At 31.3% G+C, this 19,966-nt stretch overlaps 2 protein-coding genes and 1 pseudogene across 2 annotated transcripts; all 3 read left to right on the plus strand.

Annotated features, from left to right (window-relative positions):
- Window positions 1-1,726: 1,726 nt before the first annotated feature.
- LOC130944388 (disease resistance protein RUN1-like) lies at window positions 1,727-8,241 on the plus strand (annotated as a pseudogene).
- Window positions 8,242-13,589: 5,348 nt separating this feature from the next.
- On the plus strand, window positions 13,590-15,164 carry LOC130943752 (cyanidin 3-O-galactoside 2''-O-xylosyltransferase FGGT1-like). Its single transcript, XM_057871762.1, has one exon. It carries the CDS (start codon window positions 13,632-13,634, stop codon window positions 15,051-15,053), a length of 1,422 nt encoding a protein of 473 aa, XP_057727745.1. The 5' UTR covers window positions 13,590-13,631; the 3' UTR covers window positions 15,054-15,164.
- A 2,914-nt stretch (window positions 15,165-18,078) lies between these two features.
- On the plus strand, window positions 18,079-19,630 carry LOC130944967 (cyanidin 3-O-galactoside 2''-O-xylosyltransferase FGGT1-like). Its single transcript, XM_057873585.1, has one exon. It carries the CDS (start codon window positions 18,137-18,139, stop codon window positions 19,541-19,543), a length of 1,407 nt encoding a protein of 468 aa, XP_057729568.1. The 5' UTR covers window positions 18,079-18,136; the 3' UTR covers window positions 19,544-19,630.
- The last annotated feature ends 336 nt before the right edge of the window (window positions 19,631-19,966 follow it).

The raw sequence follows: 19,966 nt of genomic DNA on the forward strand, positions 1-19,966 counted from the left end.
TTGCAAGCATGCTTAAGCAAGGAATAAATGTTCTTTTCTCTCCAAATATTACCGCATATATTCTCCTCTCACCAAAGAATAAGAATAAATATGTACAGAGTACTGAGTACTGGAGTATTAAAGTTTGATTGGCTAAAATAAAATAATATATATGGGAATTATGAAAACAAGACTTCAACTTGACGATAGAATCAATAATCAAATATAAATGAGCAATTATTCGAAAATATAATCTAGCTCTTTATGAAAAATATTCGAAAAAAAGTTTGATCCACAAAAATAAAAAACACTTTTCGCAGTTACATATATAGACCCGTAATTCTGTTTTGTTCCCCTTGGTCCACTTTCAACCAATTATAACGAATAATTTATCTCTTCTTCATAGATGCCATAAGCATCTATCTAGCAATCTAACAACATACGTTATTGCCACTAAATTAAAGTGAGAGATGGGAAAGTAGACTAACATACGGATCTATACTCCACACACCTTCTTGTTCTCTCCTTGCCGACATATAACTCATCCTGACGAGAAGTTTGAAGACATTCATCGACGGACGAGCTATACACCGGCCAAACTCAGCAAGAACAAAAATGAAAAATAATGAAAGAAAATTTGGGTGGAGGAAAAGATGGATTTTTTAGCTTCTTTGTTTTAGAAGAAGAAAGGTAAAGCTTTTTGAAAAAAGAAGGTAAAAGGTCTGTGCAGAAGAAGATGATGATGAAAGTAAAGGTGAAGTCTGGTTGAAGGTGCTTTACAAAAGTGACTTGAGGTCCTTTTTATAGTGTAAAACTATGATGAAGAGGAAATCTATTGTCCAATAGTTTTAATCTGACATTTTATTTATTACTTTTTCTAAAATATCTTTAGGTATTCGTGTCATCTCAAGTCTTGTCAACTGAAAAGGTAGGAAGTTGATTCTCGCACGTTAAACTAAAGCTCCTGACATGTGACATTAGTGAAGGGTCATCTAGTTTGGTTTTCTTTTAACTAGATGACACCTTTACATTCTAAATCCAACCAATCCACTTCCACCAATATAGTTCCCACCGAAGAGAAATTTAACTCTTCGAAGTGTTCTTTTAGATTCCATCCTTTTAGTCCAATACATTTAAAAGAAACTTAACTTTTTTTTAATCATATTTATAGGTCATTATAAAGATTAATTATATACAAAAAAATTTATATTTTTAGTACACAATCAATTGTAAATTTGATGAGTCATTTTTTTATCCCAGTGCACCACGACTCTCGTCATTTTCATCCTGCTCTCTATATAATTTTGGTTGGATCAAACATTGAGCAACATTAACCTCATTTATCCGTTTGATCTTAATGCTCCGTTTTCGTTATTTCATAGTTACTGGAAGATTCCACATTTCAAGAGAAGCTGCAAAGTGATTTCTTTGGTACCATTTTTGTATCAAATATTTGCTCCTGTCACTTTTTTACACACAGTTTATATTCTTAATTTATAAAAATGTTAAAAAAATAATTTGTTAATCCCTTTTAATTAAGTAATATCGTTTTTAAATTCATTTTAATTTTAATTTTTTAATAGTTTTATATTTAGCTAAACTGAGACTCCTATTGTATATTAATTACTGTCTCAGAATAAAAATATTACTAATAATACCAAATTAAAAAAATTAGATATAATTATAATTATTTTCATACGGCTAATACTGTTAAAATTACTACTATTAATACGATTAATACTATTATTATTATGTTTCGTTAAATTTAGAGACAAAAATTAAAAGAAACAAATACAGTAATACTACTTGAATATTATAAAGTTATTGCGCCTACCAAGATCGTTGACCTATGAGTCAACTAGTGTGGGTTTCAATTTCGATCGGTCATCTCTTATGCTCTGAACTCTTTCTCTCTGGAGCTGACAACATTTGCAATCTTGCAAGAGAGTAAGGAAATGGGATCAAACGATCCAAGCGAGAAGGCGCGGGTTTGGAGATCCAAGTTTAAGTTTAAGGCCCTACTCTGTTGCCCAAGAACAAGAAGTTCATCAGCTACAGCAACACCTCCTCCTCCGCCGCAAGATTCAGCATGCAGTTCCACTCATCAGTCAACGGATCCCAACAGGAACAGCCGGGTATACAAGCATGATGTGTTTCTGAGTTTCAGGGGCACCGACACCCGCAACAATTTCACCGATCATCTCTATCATAATCTCATCAGGAAAGGAGTTTTCGCCTTCAAGGACAACGAGAGGCTTCAGAAAGGGGAACCTATCTCTTCTCAGCTTCTGCAAGCCATCAGAGATTCCCGCGTTTCTATCATTGTCTTCTCACGTGATTATGCTGCCTCCACATGGTGCCTCGATGAAATGGCTACCATAGCTCAATGCAAGAAAGAGTTCGGACAGACGGTTTTCTCCGTTTTCTATGACGTTGATCCTTCCGATGTTCGAAAGCAGAGTGGGGTGTATGAGGATGCTTTTGCTTTGCATACGGAGCGGTTTCAACAAGATCTTGGCAAGGTTGAACGCTGGAAGAGAGCTATGACGGATTTGGCCAATTCTGCTGGATGGGATGTTAGAGATAAGTATGTGTAATGCTTTAATTCATTATAGATGCTTTAGATACTAAATTGGTAAATTTGACTGCATGCCGAGAACAAGTAATTTGACTAAATCATGAATTGAAAATTAATTGGGAATCCTTTTGGTAGTGGTTCAGAATTGATTTGAGTGAGCATTTTTTATATTTTATTTTTTAAGTTGAATTAGTTTGAAAATCATACATATTTTGTTCTGATTTCTCATAAAAGAATTGAAGTCCTGAATCTTGAATGAATTACATACCATAGTACATTTGATGATTTAGGGATTTTTTTTTCTTTTTTCCCCTCTTTCAGGCCAGAATTCACAGAGATTGATAAAATCATTCAAAAGGTAATAAAAAAATTGGATCATAGATTTTCTGGGTCTGCTGATGATCTTGTAGGGATACAACCATGTGTAAAAGAATTAGAACAAGTTCTAAAGATAAACCCAAAGGATGAAGATGTTAGAGTTCTTGGAATATGGGGAATGGGCGGAGTAGGAAAGACAACTCTTGCCAGTGTCTTGTATGACAAAATCTCTTATATGTTTGATGAACATTGCTTTATCGAGGATGTGAACAGAAGTTATAGAGATGGTAGTGCTATTGCCGTTCAAAGACAGATTCTTCGTCAAACTCTAGATGAACAAGATCTGGAAAAATATAGTCCTTCTGAAATAGCTGGCATAATCAGATATAGGCTATATTTCAAAGAGGTCCTTATAGTTCTTGATAATGTTGATGAAATGGAACAATTAGAACAATTGGCTATTAATCCTAAATTACTTGGAAGAGGAAGCAGAATGATCATAACCACTAGGGATGAACATATTCTTAAAAGTTATGGAGTAGATGCAATTCACAAGGTTTCTTTATTGAATTCCCGTGATGCATCGGATCTTTTTTTAAGAAAGGCCTTCAAAAGTGACCGTCCTAGTAGCAGCACTTGTATGGAGTTGACTCCTAGCATACTGGAATATGCTCAAGGTCTTCCATTAGCAATCAAAGTAGTGGGTTCTTTCTTATACAATCGGAATGCTTACCAATGGTGAGATTATTTAGAAAGATTGAAGAAACATCCCGACAAAAAAGTTACTGATGTGCTTCAAATAAGTTTTGACACTCTGCAAACAGAAGACAAAGAAATATTTTTGCACATTGCTTGCTTTTTCATAGGGGAGAGGGAAGAGTATGTAAAGCGAATTCTAGATGTTTGTGGACTACACCCTCACATTGGAATTCAAGTTCTAAAGGAGAGATCACTCATAACTATTAAGAACCAAGAGTTTCATATGCATGACATGTTTCAAGAATTGGGGAAGAAACTTGTTCGAGAAAGATATCCTGAAGAGCCAGCATTGTGGAGCAGAGTATGGCTTTATAGCGATTTTGAAAGTGCTTTGATGTCAGCTGAGACGGTAATCTTCTCAAATTAAATATTGTGATTTTTCTTATTTTCAATTAGAGCATTTTATAATAATATCTTGTGTTGGTCTCTAAAGAAGTTTTGGTAAGATATTTTAGTTTGCCAAGAACTTTTATTAGGTCAAAGATCTCCATTTATTGAGACAAATAAATCCTTTCTTTATTCATCTCCGTCCTGAAGCTGATGTTTTAGGATGGGTCAGTTGCTATGCAGACCACAAAAAACAGCGTTATTTCCTCCTCCTATTCGAAATCTCTTTTCTATTTTTTACAGCCCCATAAGTGTTTAGGGAGGAGGTCTAGGACACTAGGGGGAGGATAACTGTCATATTGTCAACTTAATAGTCCATGACTCCATGTAATGTTTTCATCTCACCTTTCAGGACTAAAACGTTAAATAAAAATTTTTCTGGGACCTGCTTGAAATATTACCCAAAATTTTAGTATTTTAAATATTAAATATTTAACTATCAAGTCTAGCAATTCAAATACTTCCACTAGATATGTTTATTTGTGCTTCTTAGGGGAAAAAAAGGAGTAAAAACAGCAGCAGTTTTTCAACGTTTTTCAAGAAGCAGCCAAGCAAAAGCGGAAGCCAGAAGTAGATACAAATTTATTTTTTTATATTTTTAAAAAGACAAATATAGTCATTAATATATAAAATCATAAGTTCATAACCACTATACGAATCCTTATGGGATTTTTTTATTCCACTATCCTAAAAATGAGATTAAATTATATCATGGTTATTATTTTTTAGATCTAAAAATTTAATTTCCTTTTAAAATAAAAAAATGTACTAGTATGTAAACACTATATGTGTATATATAAAACATTCGTATTATATATATTATTAAAATGAAAATATCATTAAAAAGATAAATAATTAGTATATTCTATTCAAAATTTATTCCAAAAGAGAAAGTTTAAAAGATCAGCATTTTTATTAAAATCTAGTCAGCACTTAATCAATAAAAGAAAAGTAAGTAATCTTACACCATTAGATATAATCTCACACTATTAAAAACACTAATAATGACTAATTGATGGCTACAAATGACAAATTACAAAACCTACTGGTCTGCTAGCACTCCTCTTTTCAAAAAATACTGTTATTTAAATGTTTTTTTTCCCTTCATTTATAAAAAAATATGTATATATTTGTCATATCTAAATAACTAAGTACTTCTAAAACACAATATTTTTCTTCATAATACTTTCCTTTGTATCTTTTCAGGGGACAAACAATGTTAAAGCCATAGTCTTGGATCAGAAAAAGGAGATGCCCGAGTCCAGGCAGTTGAGGATAGAAGGATTGTCAAAATTGAGGGATCTTAAATTGCTTATATTATACCATAAGAACTTTTTAGGAAGCCTTGATTTTCTTTCCCCTAATCTACAGTATCTTGCTTGGCATGGCTATCCTTTCGCTTCTTTGCCATCGTTTCAACCTTATAGTAGGCTTGTTGAACTGAACCTACCTTATAGCAACGTCAAACGACTCTGGGAAGGCAACAAGGTAGTTATGACTTTTTCATCTGATTTAGTGTTTGGTTTAAGGAAACAATTTGATTATTAATGATCCCAATTCTTTCTCCTAAAATATTGTCCTGCAAAAAGTCAACCTCTAGTTATAAGTTTTATTTTGTTTAAAAAAAAAAAAAGAAAAGAAAAGGCAGTAAAGTACCCTATTGAATATGTTTAAAAAATGTGGGTCTGCTTTTGAAGTTTTTGGAATTTAGAAGAATCTTTTTTTAGTCTTATGATATTATTATAGGAAACATAAATATTAAAATCAAATCAATCGATACTAGAAAAGATCTTATTATGCTTAAAATGTTTTAAAAAGTCAAAAAATTTAATACAAATATTTGTTCTTTTGAATAATCATTTGCATGGTAGGTGTGGAAAATAATTAATTTTACTTATATATGTTTATGTAAAATATGTTTACAATGATCATGTGTGAAAATTATATAAACTTGTTGTTATAGCAAGCAAACATGTATTGATATTGATATATATTATCCTTCTAAGAATATCCCACACTTGGAAAAGATGGACTTGAGCTACTCAAAGGACCTCATAGAGACACCAAATTTTGAATGGAACCCAAACCTTAAGCGACTAGATTTTACAGGATGCACAAACTTGACGCATGTCCATCCCTCAATTGGACTTCTTAAGCAGCTTGGATACTTGAGTTTGCAAAACTGTAGCAGTTTGTTGAACCTCAATCTTGGCAATGATTGTAATTTAAGTTCTCTGAGAGTTCTACGCCTTTCTGGCTGCACGAAACTTGGGAAGACCCCAGATTTCACAGGGCTTTCGAATCTTGAGTACCTCGATCTTGGATATTGTACAAATTTATCCACAGTTCCTGAATCTATTGGTGCTCTTGCAATGTTGAAGTTCTTGAGTTTGAGGAGCTGCACAAATATTGTTGATATCCCCAATGAAGTGAACAATATGATATCTCTTCAGACTCTAGATTTAAGAGATTGTAAACTACTGATGTCTCCCCTTGGACAGATTTCTATGCCTTCCTCTTATCTAGGATGTTTGATATCTCTGGACCTTGCCTATTGCAAATTAATAGAAACTATTCCTGATTCTATTGGTGATATGAGTTGTTTAGAAAGATTACACTTGGGTGGAACTGCCTTAACACGTCTACCTGGTACCATCAAGAAGCTTTCGAGGCTGGCATACTTGAATTTGGCATGTTGCCGTTATCTTCAAGGATTACATGAGCTCCCATTTGATAGTGCACCATCAGGGGGACGGTATTTTCAAACGGTATCTGCATCTCGTAACCATAGGTCAGGTTTGTATATTGTAGCGGACTACGGTTATAGGATGAAATTCTTTGATTGCATGCTGGCTGCGTTCTCATGGTTTGCAAGACTTATTGAGGTGCGTACTCACATCCATGCTTTCCATATCACTCTCCCTGTTTGCATTTTCTCTTACACATCTAAGTTTCCTTCTGTTTTATTTGGAAGCAGCAACCTTGTCATTTCCGATGTGGGTTTGACATCGTTATTCCTGGAAATAAGAGTGGTAGAATTCTAGGATGGTATTTCAATCATCAGTTTAAAGCTGGGTCAGCTGTAAGGGTAGTGGATTACGATGATGCAGATGACAACTGGCTTGGCTTTTCATTTTGTGTTACATCTCAGCATGTTCTATATGATTGTGATCCACATGGACGGCTGCTGCGTCATTTGTATCTTTCTTTTGAAAGTGAGCACACGGAAGAATATTTTGATTTGCCTTCTGCAGCCGAAGGCGGTTGGTATTCTGGGGTAACACATGCTTGGATAATCTATATCTCTCGGGTGCATTGCCATTTTGTGAAAACTGGAGCCCGTATAAGATTTAAAGCCTGCAAGGGATTGAAGTTGCAGAAATGGGGGTTTCGCATGGTGTTCAAACAAGATATAGAGGAACTGAAGAGGAGGTTAAAAAGTAAGGATATTAAAAAGCACAGTCCTATCTTTGATTCTTCCAGATTGGTCATTGAGACTGAGTATGTTGATGAAGACCCAAGTAGCAGTTCGGAGTCCAAGATCATGCTTCCTTATAATTGGTTGGTTACCGACGAAGAAGAAAATGAGAAGATGGAGGCAAAGGCCAAAGAAGACGATCTCTCTAATTTGGGCCTTATATAGATACTACACAGAGGCACTCTTAAAAATATACATCATCTTCTTCCCCAAGGTAATTATTCCTTCAATTATTTGAATTTTGTTCTTTTTCTACCAAAGCTTTGCTCAGATGGAGAGATAAAATAGGATCTGCCATTGCAGATTGCTTAGCTTGCTGCTTCCGTCTTCTGATCTGCCTAATTATCACAAGGAGTTGAGATCTCTGTCTTCTGCATGACCTGTGGTTATTGTATATACATGGCTTCTGATGTATTGTTTGATTTGGGCTGATATTCTGTCCTTCCATTTCTTCATATTTGTGTTACGTTTGGCAGCTAAGATCTTGTAGCCCTTTTTACTGAATTGAAAGTATATTCAGAAAAACAATGCCTTGGCAAAAGCAGTAGAGGTCTATAATGTATTGTAACATTTTGATAATATATATATACAAATACACTGCACACACATTGTTGAATAATGAATAGTACCCGCAGTGCAACCAATGTCCTCATTAAGTTCAATGCTCTAACTACAAATAATGATACAGTAGTTAATAAGTTTACAGGCCCATTTACGACAATAACTTCTTCATCTCATTAGTTCATCGCATCATCAACTTTAATTACTCTATTACATTATTTCCCAGCCATTGGAAAGATCAGTCAAACAGTGTTGCGTAGATGCAAAGAAATTCTAAATTAACCGTAGTTCTTTCTCTTCCAATTGGGAGATTTGTCGTTCTGTGAGTTGCTACTCGTTACCTACGAATTTTGGCGCTGACGATACCTTGCAATTTGCAAAATCTCTTCAATGCTCTAGTGAACAAGAGTTTCTAATAAGCTAAGAGTAAAAAAGAAAAATAAAATAAAATAAAATAAAAAAACTACGATAAATAGATGCATAAATTATTCACTAAATCAATTTCTGATATAGCATAATACACATTAAAAACGTGTGAAGTGATATACATATATACATAGTTGGAAGTTGAGCTTTTTTGCGGCTATTTGTTGGGCTTTTGGAGGGCACGAGACAAAAGAAATTTTTGAAGGGAGGAAGGATCAATTTCAGAGCATATAGCAAGGAAGCTCACCATGGAGATGAATAGCTGATTAGGATATCAGCGGTGCTGTTTTTTCCTTTTCCTACGAGTTCTTTAGTTTTTCTTTATTTGGTTTAGACATTAGAGCAATAGTATATATTGTTTATGGGAGAACTCCTTTTTTGTTTATATTTTTGTCTCTCTTTGAACTTTGTTTATTTTCGTTTTGTGAAATAAAATAACGTAACTTTGGAAAAAAAAAAAACAATTGAGTTTTGGTATTTTTACTAAAAACTCAGGTGATATGGCGTTGGTATCTTTAATCCTTCATTGCGTTCTCTCTCATATTTATTCTTAGTTCTACTTATAAAATTAATGGTGAGAAATCATACGTTACTTACTCAATTGTTAAAAAAAAATTGAGAGGATCTATTTCAGTTAAATCCAGAATACTTACATTAAAGAAAATGTTTTGTTTTAAAAAATCGTTGTATAACTTACAACGTGTATTAAACTATTAATTTGATTGTGTGTCGATGGAATAAATATATTAAATATTAATGTTGGATAATTACTATATGTATATGTTTGATATGAACTTTTAATGTATAAAAAACAAAACAAGGAGGAGAAAATACAGCAAAGCATATACATCACAACCAAATGAATCTATTTTATGAAAAAATAACTGGTAAAAACCTGGCCGGCACACATCCTTGCCCAAAAAGAATCAATAATTCAGGGTGCACGGCTAATTTGAAATCAATTATGTTACATATAGAGTAGGTCTAAAAATTGTATTTATTGAATATATTATATTTATACAGACTATTAAATTTTATTAGATAAAAATTAAAGGTTAATATAAAAAAAGAGTATAAATAAATTTTAATAAATATAAAATATCTTAGTATATAAATAAATATTTTAAATGACAATACTTTAAATAGTAATAGAATTTTTTATTCTTAAATAATTAAATATAAAATATATAAATACAAAAAATATGAGTATTCTTTATTCATTAAAATTAGTTATTATGCAAAAAAATGTTATAATATTAAAAAATTATATTAAAATAATATTTTAAATTGTAATAAAAATATAAAATAATTAAAATTTTATTTTATATTAATTGACAAATAATTAGATTATTATATTCAAAATTTATTAACTAACTATTTTATTAAAAATATATATATAATACATGAAAATATTAATTTTTTCATCTTTTTAATTTATTTTAGAAAAATAGAATAAATAATATAATTTTAAATACATGCTTATCACATTATATATTTATTTATTAGTAAGATTTAAATTAATCAAACTTACACAATTAAAAATATTAAAATTGTATATAAAGGCAAAAATATTATCACATAAATACACTGTTTTTTTATACTTTTTCCAAAGTAATATATATATATATATATATATTATACTATCTGAATTAAAATACAGATCAGTTATTATATATAATTACACATATATATATATGAATTTGTCCAAAAAAAATAGAAAAAATAAATTATATTATTTATTTAGTTTTTTCAAAAAAATTTAAAAAAAATATTTTCATGTATTATATATAATTTTTTAAATAAATTTTATTTTTATAAATATTTTGATAAAAAATATATTATATAATAAAATATTATATAATTAACCTAAATTTTCAGATAATCAACCTAAGTTAATCAAAACATGCATGAAGAATGGGAGAAAATTTAGGTTAATTAGGTGAGTACCACTCTTACTTTATATCAAAACATGTATAAAGATTTGGAGAACATTTAGGTGATGAATAATCTACCTCTTAGTTCAGTACATAAATTACGATAATATTAGAAAAATAAAAAAAGTCAAAATTAATATTTCTAAATAAATTAAAGTAAATTATATCTGTTTTTTATTAATTTTTTTATTAAATATTTTTGTATAAATTAATGAATAATATTACACGTTTAAATTTTTTTATGAACTAAATTTAACTAAATTAAACAATAAAACTTAAAATAATGCTATCGATAAATAATTTTTGTTAATATTAAACCAATTTAATAAAATTAGTTAGCAAAAAAAATTTGAATTCGTAGCATTATTCTACATACTTCAGTGCATACCTATTGAAACTAGGCAAATTCTCTGGTATGAATATTGAGAAACATCTATACCTATGAATTCTGATGTGTATGGAGAAGAGAGTGACGCGTAGAATAAATGCTCCTGCACTTCTGCTCTGTACGAGGGCCCGCATTCCAAAAAACCTGACAGCACAGTGACCCAAACAGAAAAGATCACGTGTTGTCGGAGGTTTATGTTAAAGATCAATGTTTGGTTAATGTGAATTTGGTGATTAAGATTTGAGAATGATTTTTGATAAATGGACTGAAGTTATTTGGGCTCATTTAGGGTTGTTTATTTTTTATGCTGCATACTAATTGGACGAAAGAAAAAAATAATATTGTATGAAGACATAAGCCATTACAAAATAAAGGAGAAGGAAATGACACACACCGACCAAAAAAAAAAAAAAAAGAAATGACACACTAATACAGTATTGTAACTAAGAAGTTACTCCTCCACCATAAGGACTAAAATGTTTCACTAATTTATATTGTAATAATATTTTTTATTTTTGAATCGGTGACAGTTATTTTATTATTCTAAAAAAGAAATAATAATTAACATGATACAAAAATATGTAATTTTTTATTTAGCATATATTATATGATTAGTAAAAAATATAAATAATAATTAAAATTTAAGATATTAATAAAAAAATATTTGATGTTACTAATAATATTATTATAATAGTAAAAATAATAATAATATGAGGTGTATATATTATTATAATATATTTAAGTTACTTTATTAAGTATGAAATGGACTTATAAAATAAAATTTGGATTCTCTAAAGTTTGAATTTTATTTTAGAAAATAAAATATAATTTTTTTCTATTTAATTTATAGGTAGGACTAAAAATAAATATGAGAGAAAAATCATTCAAAAATAAAAAATCACACTTTATTATCCCTCTAAAATACAAATTTAAAATTTAGAAAATCCAAATTCTATGAAATGTGTGATAATGCTAACCGTGTTGAGCTTATGAAATGTATTTGTTCTAATTTTTTTGTTGAATGGGTTTATAGGGCCAACTGCTCTTATTGTAATTTTTGGGTGAAAAATGTGACATTTTGTGTTTTTTCTTTGTTGTAATGGGCTGGTGGGAGAGTGAGCTTAGTGGTGTTCAAAAACCTAGTATGCATATTCAAAAAGCTTCTTAAATTACACCAAAAAATTAAAGTTTCCTAAATTCTTATTCTAATAAATCCCCACCACAAGAAAAACAGTAATTAAATAACATATACTTTAATCTATTTAATTAAAAAAATATATCACGATCATTGTTATCTTTATGTATGTTAGTAACAATAATATAAAACATATATTTATTAATATAGTCAAATTATTACTAAATAAAATTTATTATGTTAACAATAAATATATTACAATGATTAAAGTTACATAACATAAAATATGTATTTATTATTAATATAGTCAAATTATTCATAAATAAAATTGGTTACGTTAGCTATAAATATATTACGATGATTAAACTTACATAATACAAAAAAATTTAAATTTCTCCAAAAGTATTTAGTAAAAAATTTAACATTCCTCATGTTTCCATAACAAATAAAGTAACTTAAATATATTATAATAATACATACACCTCATTTTATTATTATTTTTATTATTATAATAATATTATTAGTAACATCAAATATTTTTTTATTAATATCTTAAATTTTAATTATTTTTTATATTTTTTACTAATCACATAATATATGCTAAATAAAAAATTACATTTTTTTGTACCGTGTTAATTATTATTTCTTTTTTTAGAACAATAAAATAACTGTCATCAATTTAAAAATAAAAAATATTATTACAATATAAATTAATGAAACATTTTAGTCCTTATGGTGGAGGAGACTGTAACTTCTTAGTTACAATACTGTGTCAGTGTATCATTTCCTTCTCCTTTATTTTGTAATGGCTTATGTCTTCATACAATATAGTTTTTTTCTTTCGTCCAATTAGTATGCAGCATAAAAAATAAACAACCCTAAATGAGCCCAAATAACTTCAGCCCATTTATCAAAAATCATTCTCAAATCTTAATCACCAAATTCACATTAACCAAACATTGATCTTTAACATAAACCTCCGACAACACGTAATCTTTTCTGTTTGGGTCATTGTGCTGCCAGGCTTTTCGGAATGCGGGCCCTCGTACAGAGCAGAAGTGCAGGAGCATTTGTTCTACGCGTCACTCTCTTCTCCATACACATCAGAATCCATAGGTATAGATGTTTCTCAATATCCATACCAGAGAATTTGCCTTGAAACTATTCTTTATATCTGAAAAGGAATATCCTCTCTTCCAATTTGATAATGTTAGTTTGTATAAAGCTTCTCTACTCAACTAAACATATAATATTTTCCGTAAGTAGGTGATATCCTAATACTCAATAAGAAAAGTATAGGGAAATAAGAAAAGTATAGGGAGTCAATGTTCTAAAATAAGTTTAAGACACACTTATTTAGCATTGTAAACTTGTAATTCAATTAGTAGCTAGTCTATCTTATCCTAATTAAGTTTTAGTATAAATAAGTACAAATATAAAGAGACACATCAATTACATGTGGCTGAAATATTTGTATCATAGTCAACCATTTAATTTCTGGAAGAGTCTGAAAAATAACTCATATTAAGAAATGAAAATGATATAGGTAGAAAAACAGAACCATCATTTTTCGTTATGCGAATAATTTCAATATTAATTTTAAAAATAAAAAAACTTGTTGACTTAAACAAAGAAGTACAGAACAAGAACCCTTGTGAATTGTGATTACAAACACCAAAAAAAAAAAAATGAAGGAAAGCCATGGATGCACCTCGCGTCCTCCTTCTTCTCCTTCACCGCCATCTTTGCACATAGCCATGTATCCATGGTTCGCCATGGGACACCTCACTCCATGTCTCAACCTCTCCAACAAGCTAGCAAAGAGAGGCCACAGAATCTCCTTCTTCATCCCAAGAAGAACAATCTCAAAGCTTCAACACCTAAACCTTCACCCACACCTCATCACCTTCATCCCCATCAACGTTCCTCACGTTCACGGCCTTCCTCTTAATGCAGAAACCACATCAGACGTTCCCTTTGCTCTATTCACGCATATCGCCACCGCCATGGACCTCACTGAGAAGGACACAGAGCTTCTCCTCAAGGAACTAAACCCACAAATCATTCTCTTTGATTTCCAGCATTGGCTACCAAATTTGGCTCGAAGCTTAGGCATCAAGAGTGTCCAATACATGATAATTCATCCAATTTCGACTGCTTACCTCGGAGAAGGACCAAGAAAGAGATTAGAATTAACGGAGGAAGATCTCAAGAAACCGCCACCAGGGTTTCCTTATGATGATGATTATTCCTTCAAGTTTTATACACATGAACTCCGGTTCTTAGTTGAATCAAGGAAAAACATCGAGTTTGGAAGCGGTGTTCGTTTATACGATCGGTTCTACATCGGTACAAAGCTGGCGGATGCAGTAGGATTCAAAGGTTGCAGACAAATCGATGGGCTTTATGCTGATTACATTGAAACTGTTTTTGGGAAGCCATGTTTGCTCTCAGGGCCTCTTTTGCCAGAGCCATCTGACATAGATTTGGACAAAAAATGGGAATCATGGCTTAATGGATTCAAACCTGGTTCCGTTGTTTATTGCGCTTACGGAAGTGAAGCCCCGTTGCAACAAAACCAGTTTCAAGAACTGTTACTTGGTCTTGAACAAACCGGTTTGCCGTTTCTTGCAGCACTTAAGCCACCGGTTGGGTTTGATTCCATTGAAGAAGCGTTACCAGAAGGGTTTAAAGAAAGAGTGGAAGAAAGAGGAGTTGTGTACGGTGGATGGGTTCAGCAACAATTGGTTTTGGAGCACCCTTCTGTTGGATGCTTCATAACACACTGTGGTTCAGCTTCCATAGCGGAGGCTCTTGTGAACACGTGTCAGATTGTGCTGTTGCCACGTTTGGGATCTGATCATATTATGAATGCAAGGATGATGAGTGGAAAATTAAAGGTTGGGGTTGAAGTGGAAAAAGGTGAAGATGATGGGTTTTTTAGCCGAGAGAGTGTGTACAAAGCTGTTAAGACAGTGATGGATGATGAGAGTGAAGTTGGAAGAAGGGTAAGGGAAAATCATACCAAAGTTAGAAACTTTTTACTAAGTGAAAATTTAGAGTCCTCTTGTGTTGATAGTTTCTGTCACAGGCTTAGAGATTTACTTTAAGATCTCACAAATTAACTTAAATAATTTTAGTTTGTGAATTCTATTGTCTTCATACTTAATTCTAATTCTATTGTGATGTAGTTCTTTTTTGTTTTATAATAAAAAAATATGTAGACTTTTGTTAAGAACTTAAGAGAATAAAATGATTACATTTTAATAAGAGCAATGCTAGGAAGTCAGCAATATTTGTGATTGATAGCTATCAACTAGCCATTAATAATGATTTGATGGTGTGAGATTGGTGTGAGATTTCATCCAATGACTCACTTTTTTCTGCTGGTTATATGCTGGCCAAAATGCAATAAAATTGCTGGCCTCTAGGCTTTTCTTTTTAATAACAAAGTATTTTTATCATAAAGATTTAATGAAGTAAAAATAATATATACTTTAAAAAGTGAGATGATTGTAGTTTCTTTTTCTCTCTGTAATAATAATTTAAATTCTTAACTTTGTTTCGCTAATTCTTAATTGAAAAATATTATTTATAAATGAGTATATATAGAAATGAATGATGGAATTAGCAAACATAAGAGAAATGAACAGTAGTAAGTGCCATGTGTGAAGTAATGCAAGAGGGTTGGTAACAATCTAAGCCAATGATTTTATTAAGGGTATGAATAGTAGTATAGTACTATTACCCATTATTTGGTAAAACTTAGAAATCTAGTTGACTCACTTTTTGCAATTGGTTATGAGTTATATAAAAATTAAATGATCATATTTAAACAATTATTGATGAATTGCCTGAAAATTACAGTGGTTAACTGGTTATATCAGATTTGTTATGTTTTGAATGGGTACTTTTTCGGTTGGTGAAGCAGAATCTTTCCATTTTACTAATGATGCCTCAAATTTGCTATTCTCCTTACAAAGCAACTCGGATTCAGATAAAGTAATTTGTATGTAATGGTAAAGATATCTCTATTCAAAATCAAGGCTTTTCTATTTTAGTTGACAAAAATAATCTTGTTTCTTTTAAATTGTTGAATCTTCTACATGTGTCTGAAATAATTCAAAATCTTTTAAGCGTTTCAAGATTTGCCGAAGATAATCCTGTCTTTTGAGTTTTGGCCTAAACACTATATTGTTCGTGATCAAGATTCCAGGGACATTCTCCTACAAGGCAAATCTAACAATGAAATTTATGTCTTTGATTAGCTTACTATACCAAAATCTGTTTCTATAAAAATGATGATAAAGAAATGTTTGTTGTTTTCTGTAAATTTTAATAATTGTAATTCTTCATTTTCTTTTGTGAATTAAAGTACTTGTGCACAACAAAATGACAATAAACTATTTTAGCAGCCTCTTGTAATAAAGACCAAATTGTGAAATGCAATAATAGCAATTCTGACAAGAACACTATTTCTTTAATTTCTTGCAAATCTAACTTGAATTCTCTAAATTCCAAACGTATTTATAATTGTGTTCAATTTGTGAATTTAACTGATAAGCACCCATTGTGTCTTAATTCTGATTCTGCTATTTCTAAATACAATCATATTACTCCATCATGTTTAGAATCTGACTCTAGTACTCATTCTTTAAATCATTGCAAATCTAAATTTAATTCTCGTAATTCCGAAGCTATATACAATTGTGATCAGCATGTAAATTTCAATAAATTAGCCAAAAATAATGGTAACATATTTTATTTAGCGTTTATTAATTGTTGCGATAATTAATAAATGTTAGATAAAATAAATTTTGACTGGTTTTTTTTAATATTACCGATATTTTATTAGCTTTGTTGATGTTTTTACAAAATATACATGTATATAATGTCTGCGCTAATTTTTTTTAAATATTATCGGTAGATTTATTGTTAAAAAATTTAATCTAATAATAATTTTTTTACTCAATGAATTTATTGCTATATTTATCAATAAATTTGTTGATAAATCTATCGCTAACATCAAATATTAATTATGATAATAAATTCAATAATATTCAATGTTTTTTTTAAAATGAAATAGAATAAAATATTTAATAAAATTAAGAGGAGTGCTACACAAACAAGTCTTTTTGACTTACAAGTCTTACAAATTACTATGCCTTTTAATGCGTTATTCAACGTTTCGTGTTTTCAAAGCGCTACACTCAAAACGGTTCTTCCTCTTTCTCTTCCTCTTCCTCTTCCTCTTCATCTTCTTCGTTTTTTTTCGATTTTCATGGTTTCTGAAATTAAGCTTTGAAATCGTTTTGAAGAAGAAGAAGCAGCAGAAGATGAGGAGAAAGAGAAAGAGTTCTGAATTATGCAACGAATTTTGGGTGTATTTCTTAAATACTTTGGGTGTATTTTTCGTAATCCTTTTGAAGATAATGAAACTTCAAAAATACACACAAACGATTACCGAAGTACACCCAAAATGATTACAGAAATACACCCAAAGGATTACAGAAATACACCCAAACGGTTACAGGAATTCACCCAAACGATTATAGAAAATACACCCAAAGGATTACAGAAAATACACCCAAAAGATTTAAAGAAATACACCCAAAATTCGTTAAAATACATCTTATGCATAAATTCATAACTCTTTCTCTTTCTCCTCCTCATCTTTTACTGCTTCTTCTTCTTCAAAAATGATTTCACCAAATCGAAAAAAAAAAAGATAAAACAGAGAGAAAAGAACGTAAATGAAGAAGAAGAACGTGCAGAAACGAAAGAAAATGAGAAGAAGAGTAAGAGGAAGAAGAACGTGCAGCAAGAAGAAAAAGAAAAAGGAGAAAGAGAAGGCAAGAAACGAAAGAAAAGAAGAAGGAGAAGACGAAGAGGAAGAAGAATGGTTGGAAGCGTATCTTGAACGTTAGTTTTAATTGAACTTGTAAGGCTTACAAGCCTTAATCGCTTGTATGCGAAGAATTACTCTAAAATTAATCATTAAAAGTTACAATATCATTTTTCAATTAATAAAAGATAGATTATTATTTTGAGCCATTGTTGGGGGTTGGTGTGGGATTTTAATATTTTATCATTTTACTCAACTTTTAAATATTTTTGGAGAAAGTTGAAGCACCTCGAAACTCAAAAACCAAATTTTGTTTTATATACTTCTCTGCAGTCCACACACACGTCAATGGCAGCCATGGAACAAGCATCTCCTCCTCCTCCTCCTCCAATACACATAGCCATATTTCCATGGTTTGCCATGGGACACTACACCCCATTTCTTCACTTCTCAAACAAACTTGCAAAGAGAGGCCACAGAATCTCCTTCTTCGTCCCGAGAACAACAATCTCAAAGCTTCAACACCTAAACCTTCACACACACCTCATCACCTTCATCCCCATCACTGTTCCTCACGTCCATGGCCTTCCCCGTGATGCTGAAACCACTTCTGACGTTCCCTTCTCTCTTTTTCCTCTGATCGCCACAGCCATGGATCAAACAGAGAACGACATCGAGCTTCTCCTTCAAGAGCTAAACCCGCAGATCGTGTTCTTCGATTTCCAACACTGGCTACCCAACATAACTCGAAAACTCGGCATCAAATCCATGCAATACTGGATCGTCTATCCGTTTTCATTGGCCTACTTTGATAAAGGACCAAGACAGAGACAGAGTCAAGGGAATGATTTAACGGAATCTGATCTCATGAAACCTCCACCAGGGTTTCCCGATTCATCGGTGAAGCTTCACGCACACGAGCTTCGCTTCGTAGCTTCCACAATGAAATGGGAATTCGGAAGCGGTGTTCCGATATATGATCGGTTCAGAATTGGAAGAGAGTTAGCAGATGCAATTGGGTTCAAAGGTTGCAGAGAAATTGATGGTCGGTACACTGATTTCTTCGAGAATTTTTACAAGAAGCCATGCTTACTTTCCGGGCCTCTCTTGCCAGAGCCGTCAAACATTGCTTTAGAAGAGAAATGGAAATCATGGCTTGATCGATTCAAACCCGGTTCAGTGGTTTATTGTGCTTTTGGAAGCGAAAACCCGTTGCAACAAGACCAGTTTCAAGAACTGTTGCTTGGTCTTGAACTAACCGGTTTTCCGTTTCTTGCAGCATCTAAGCCACCGGTTGGGTTTGATTCCATTGAAGAAGCGTTACCAGAAGGATTTAAAGAAAGAGTTGAGGAAAGAGGAGTTGTGTACGGTGGATGGGTGCAGCAACAGTTGGTTTTGGAGCACCCTTCTGTTGGGTGCTTCATAACACACTGTGGTTCAGCTTCCATAACGGAGGCTCTTGTGAACACGTGTCAGATTGTGCTGCTGCCACGTTTGGGAGCTGATCATGTTATGAATGCAAGAATGATGAGCATGAAGTTGAAGGTTGGAATTGAAGTTGAGAAAGGTGAGGAAGATGGGTTGTTTACAAAAGAGAGTGTGTTCAAAGCTGTTAAGATTGTGATGGATGATGAGAGTGAAGTTGGAAGAGAGTTGAGAGAAAATCATAGCAAGCTTAAGAATTTCTTATTAAGCAAAGATTTTGAGACTTCTTGCCTTGATAGTTTCTGTCGCAAGCTTCAAGATCTTTTGTGATTTTCTGTGTTTTTCTTCTAGTGGGAGCAATAAGTTGAGTGTAAAAGAAATGAAAAAAAAAGGAGTGAAAATGGAAAAAAAAATAAAAAGACAACAAACAATAAAATTATAATTTTTTTTAATTTCTTTTGGTGGATAAAAAAAGTTATATTACCTATCAATAATTTTATAGTAATTATGATTGCGTTTGTTTCTAACAATAAAATAAGATAATACATTAAAAATAAAATATAAAAAAATAAAAATAATTTTTTTTGTTAAAATAAATATAAAATATATTAATTTAATATTTTTAAATATAATATTATTATTTATATTTTATTTATCAAATACAATTTTATGTTTTTATATGTTTTGTGTTTATAAATAAATGCAGTTTATATGATTAATATAAACAAATAAAAATCTAACTAACACAAGCAT

Source organism: Arachis stenosperma, chromosome 8 (genome assembly GCF_014773155.1).
Source record: "Arachis stenosperma cultivar V10309 chromosome 8, arast.V10309.gnm1.PFL2, whole genome shotgun sequence".
NCBI lineage: Eukaryota > Viridiplantae > Streptophyta > Magnoliopsida > Fabales > Fabaceae > Arachis > Arachis stenosperma.

Bases quoted from the DNA above. Each gene is read 5' to 3' on its own strand.
- LOC130943752 (XM_057871762.1), top strand. From the start codon at position 13,632: ATGAAGGAAAGCCATGGATGCACCTCGCGTCCTCCTTCTTCTCCTTCA.
- LOC130944967 (XM_057873585.1), top strand. From the start codon at position 18,137: ATGGCAGCCATGGAACAAGCATCTCCTCCTCCTCCTCCTCCAATACAC.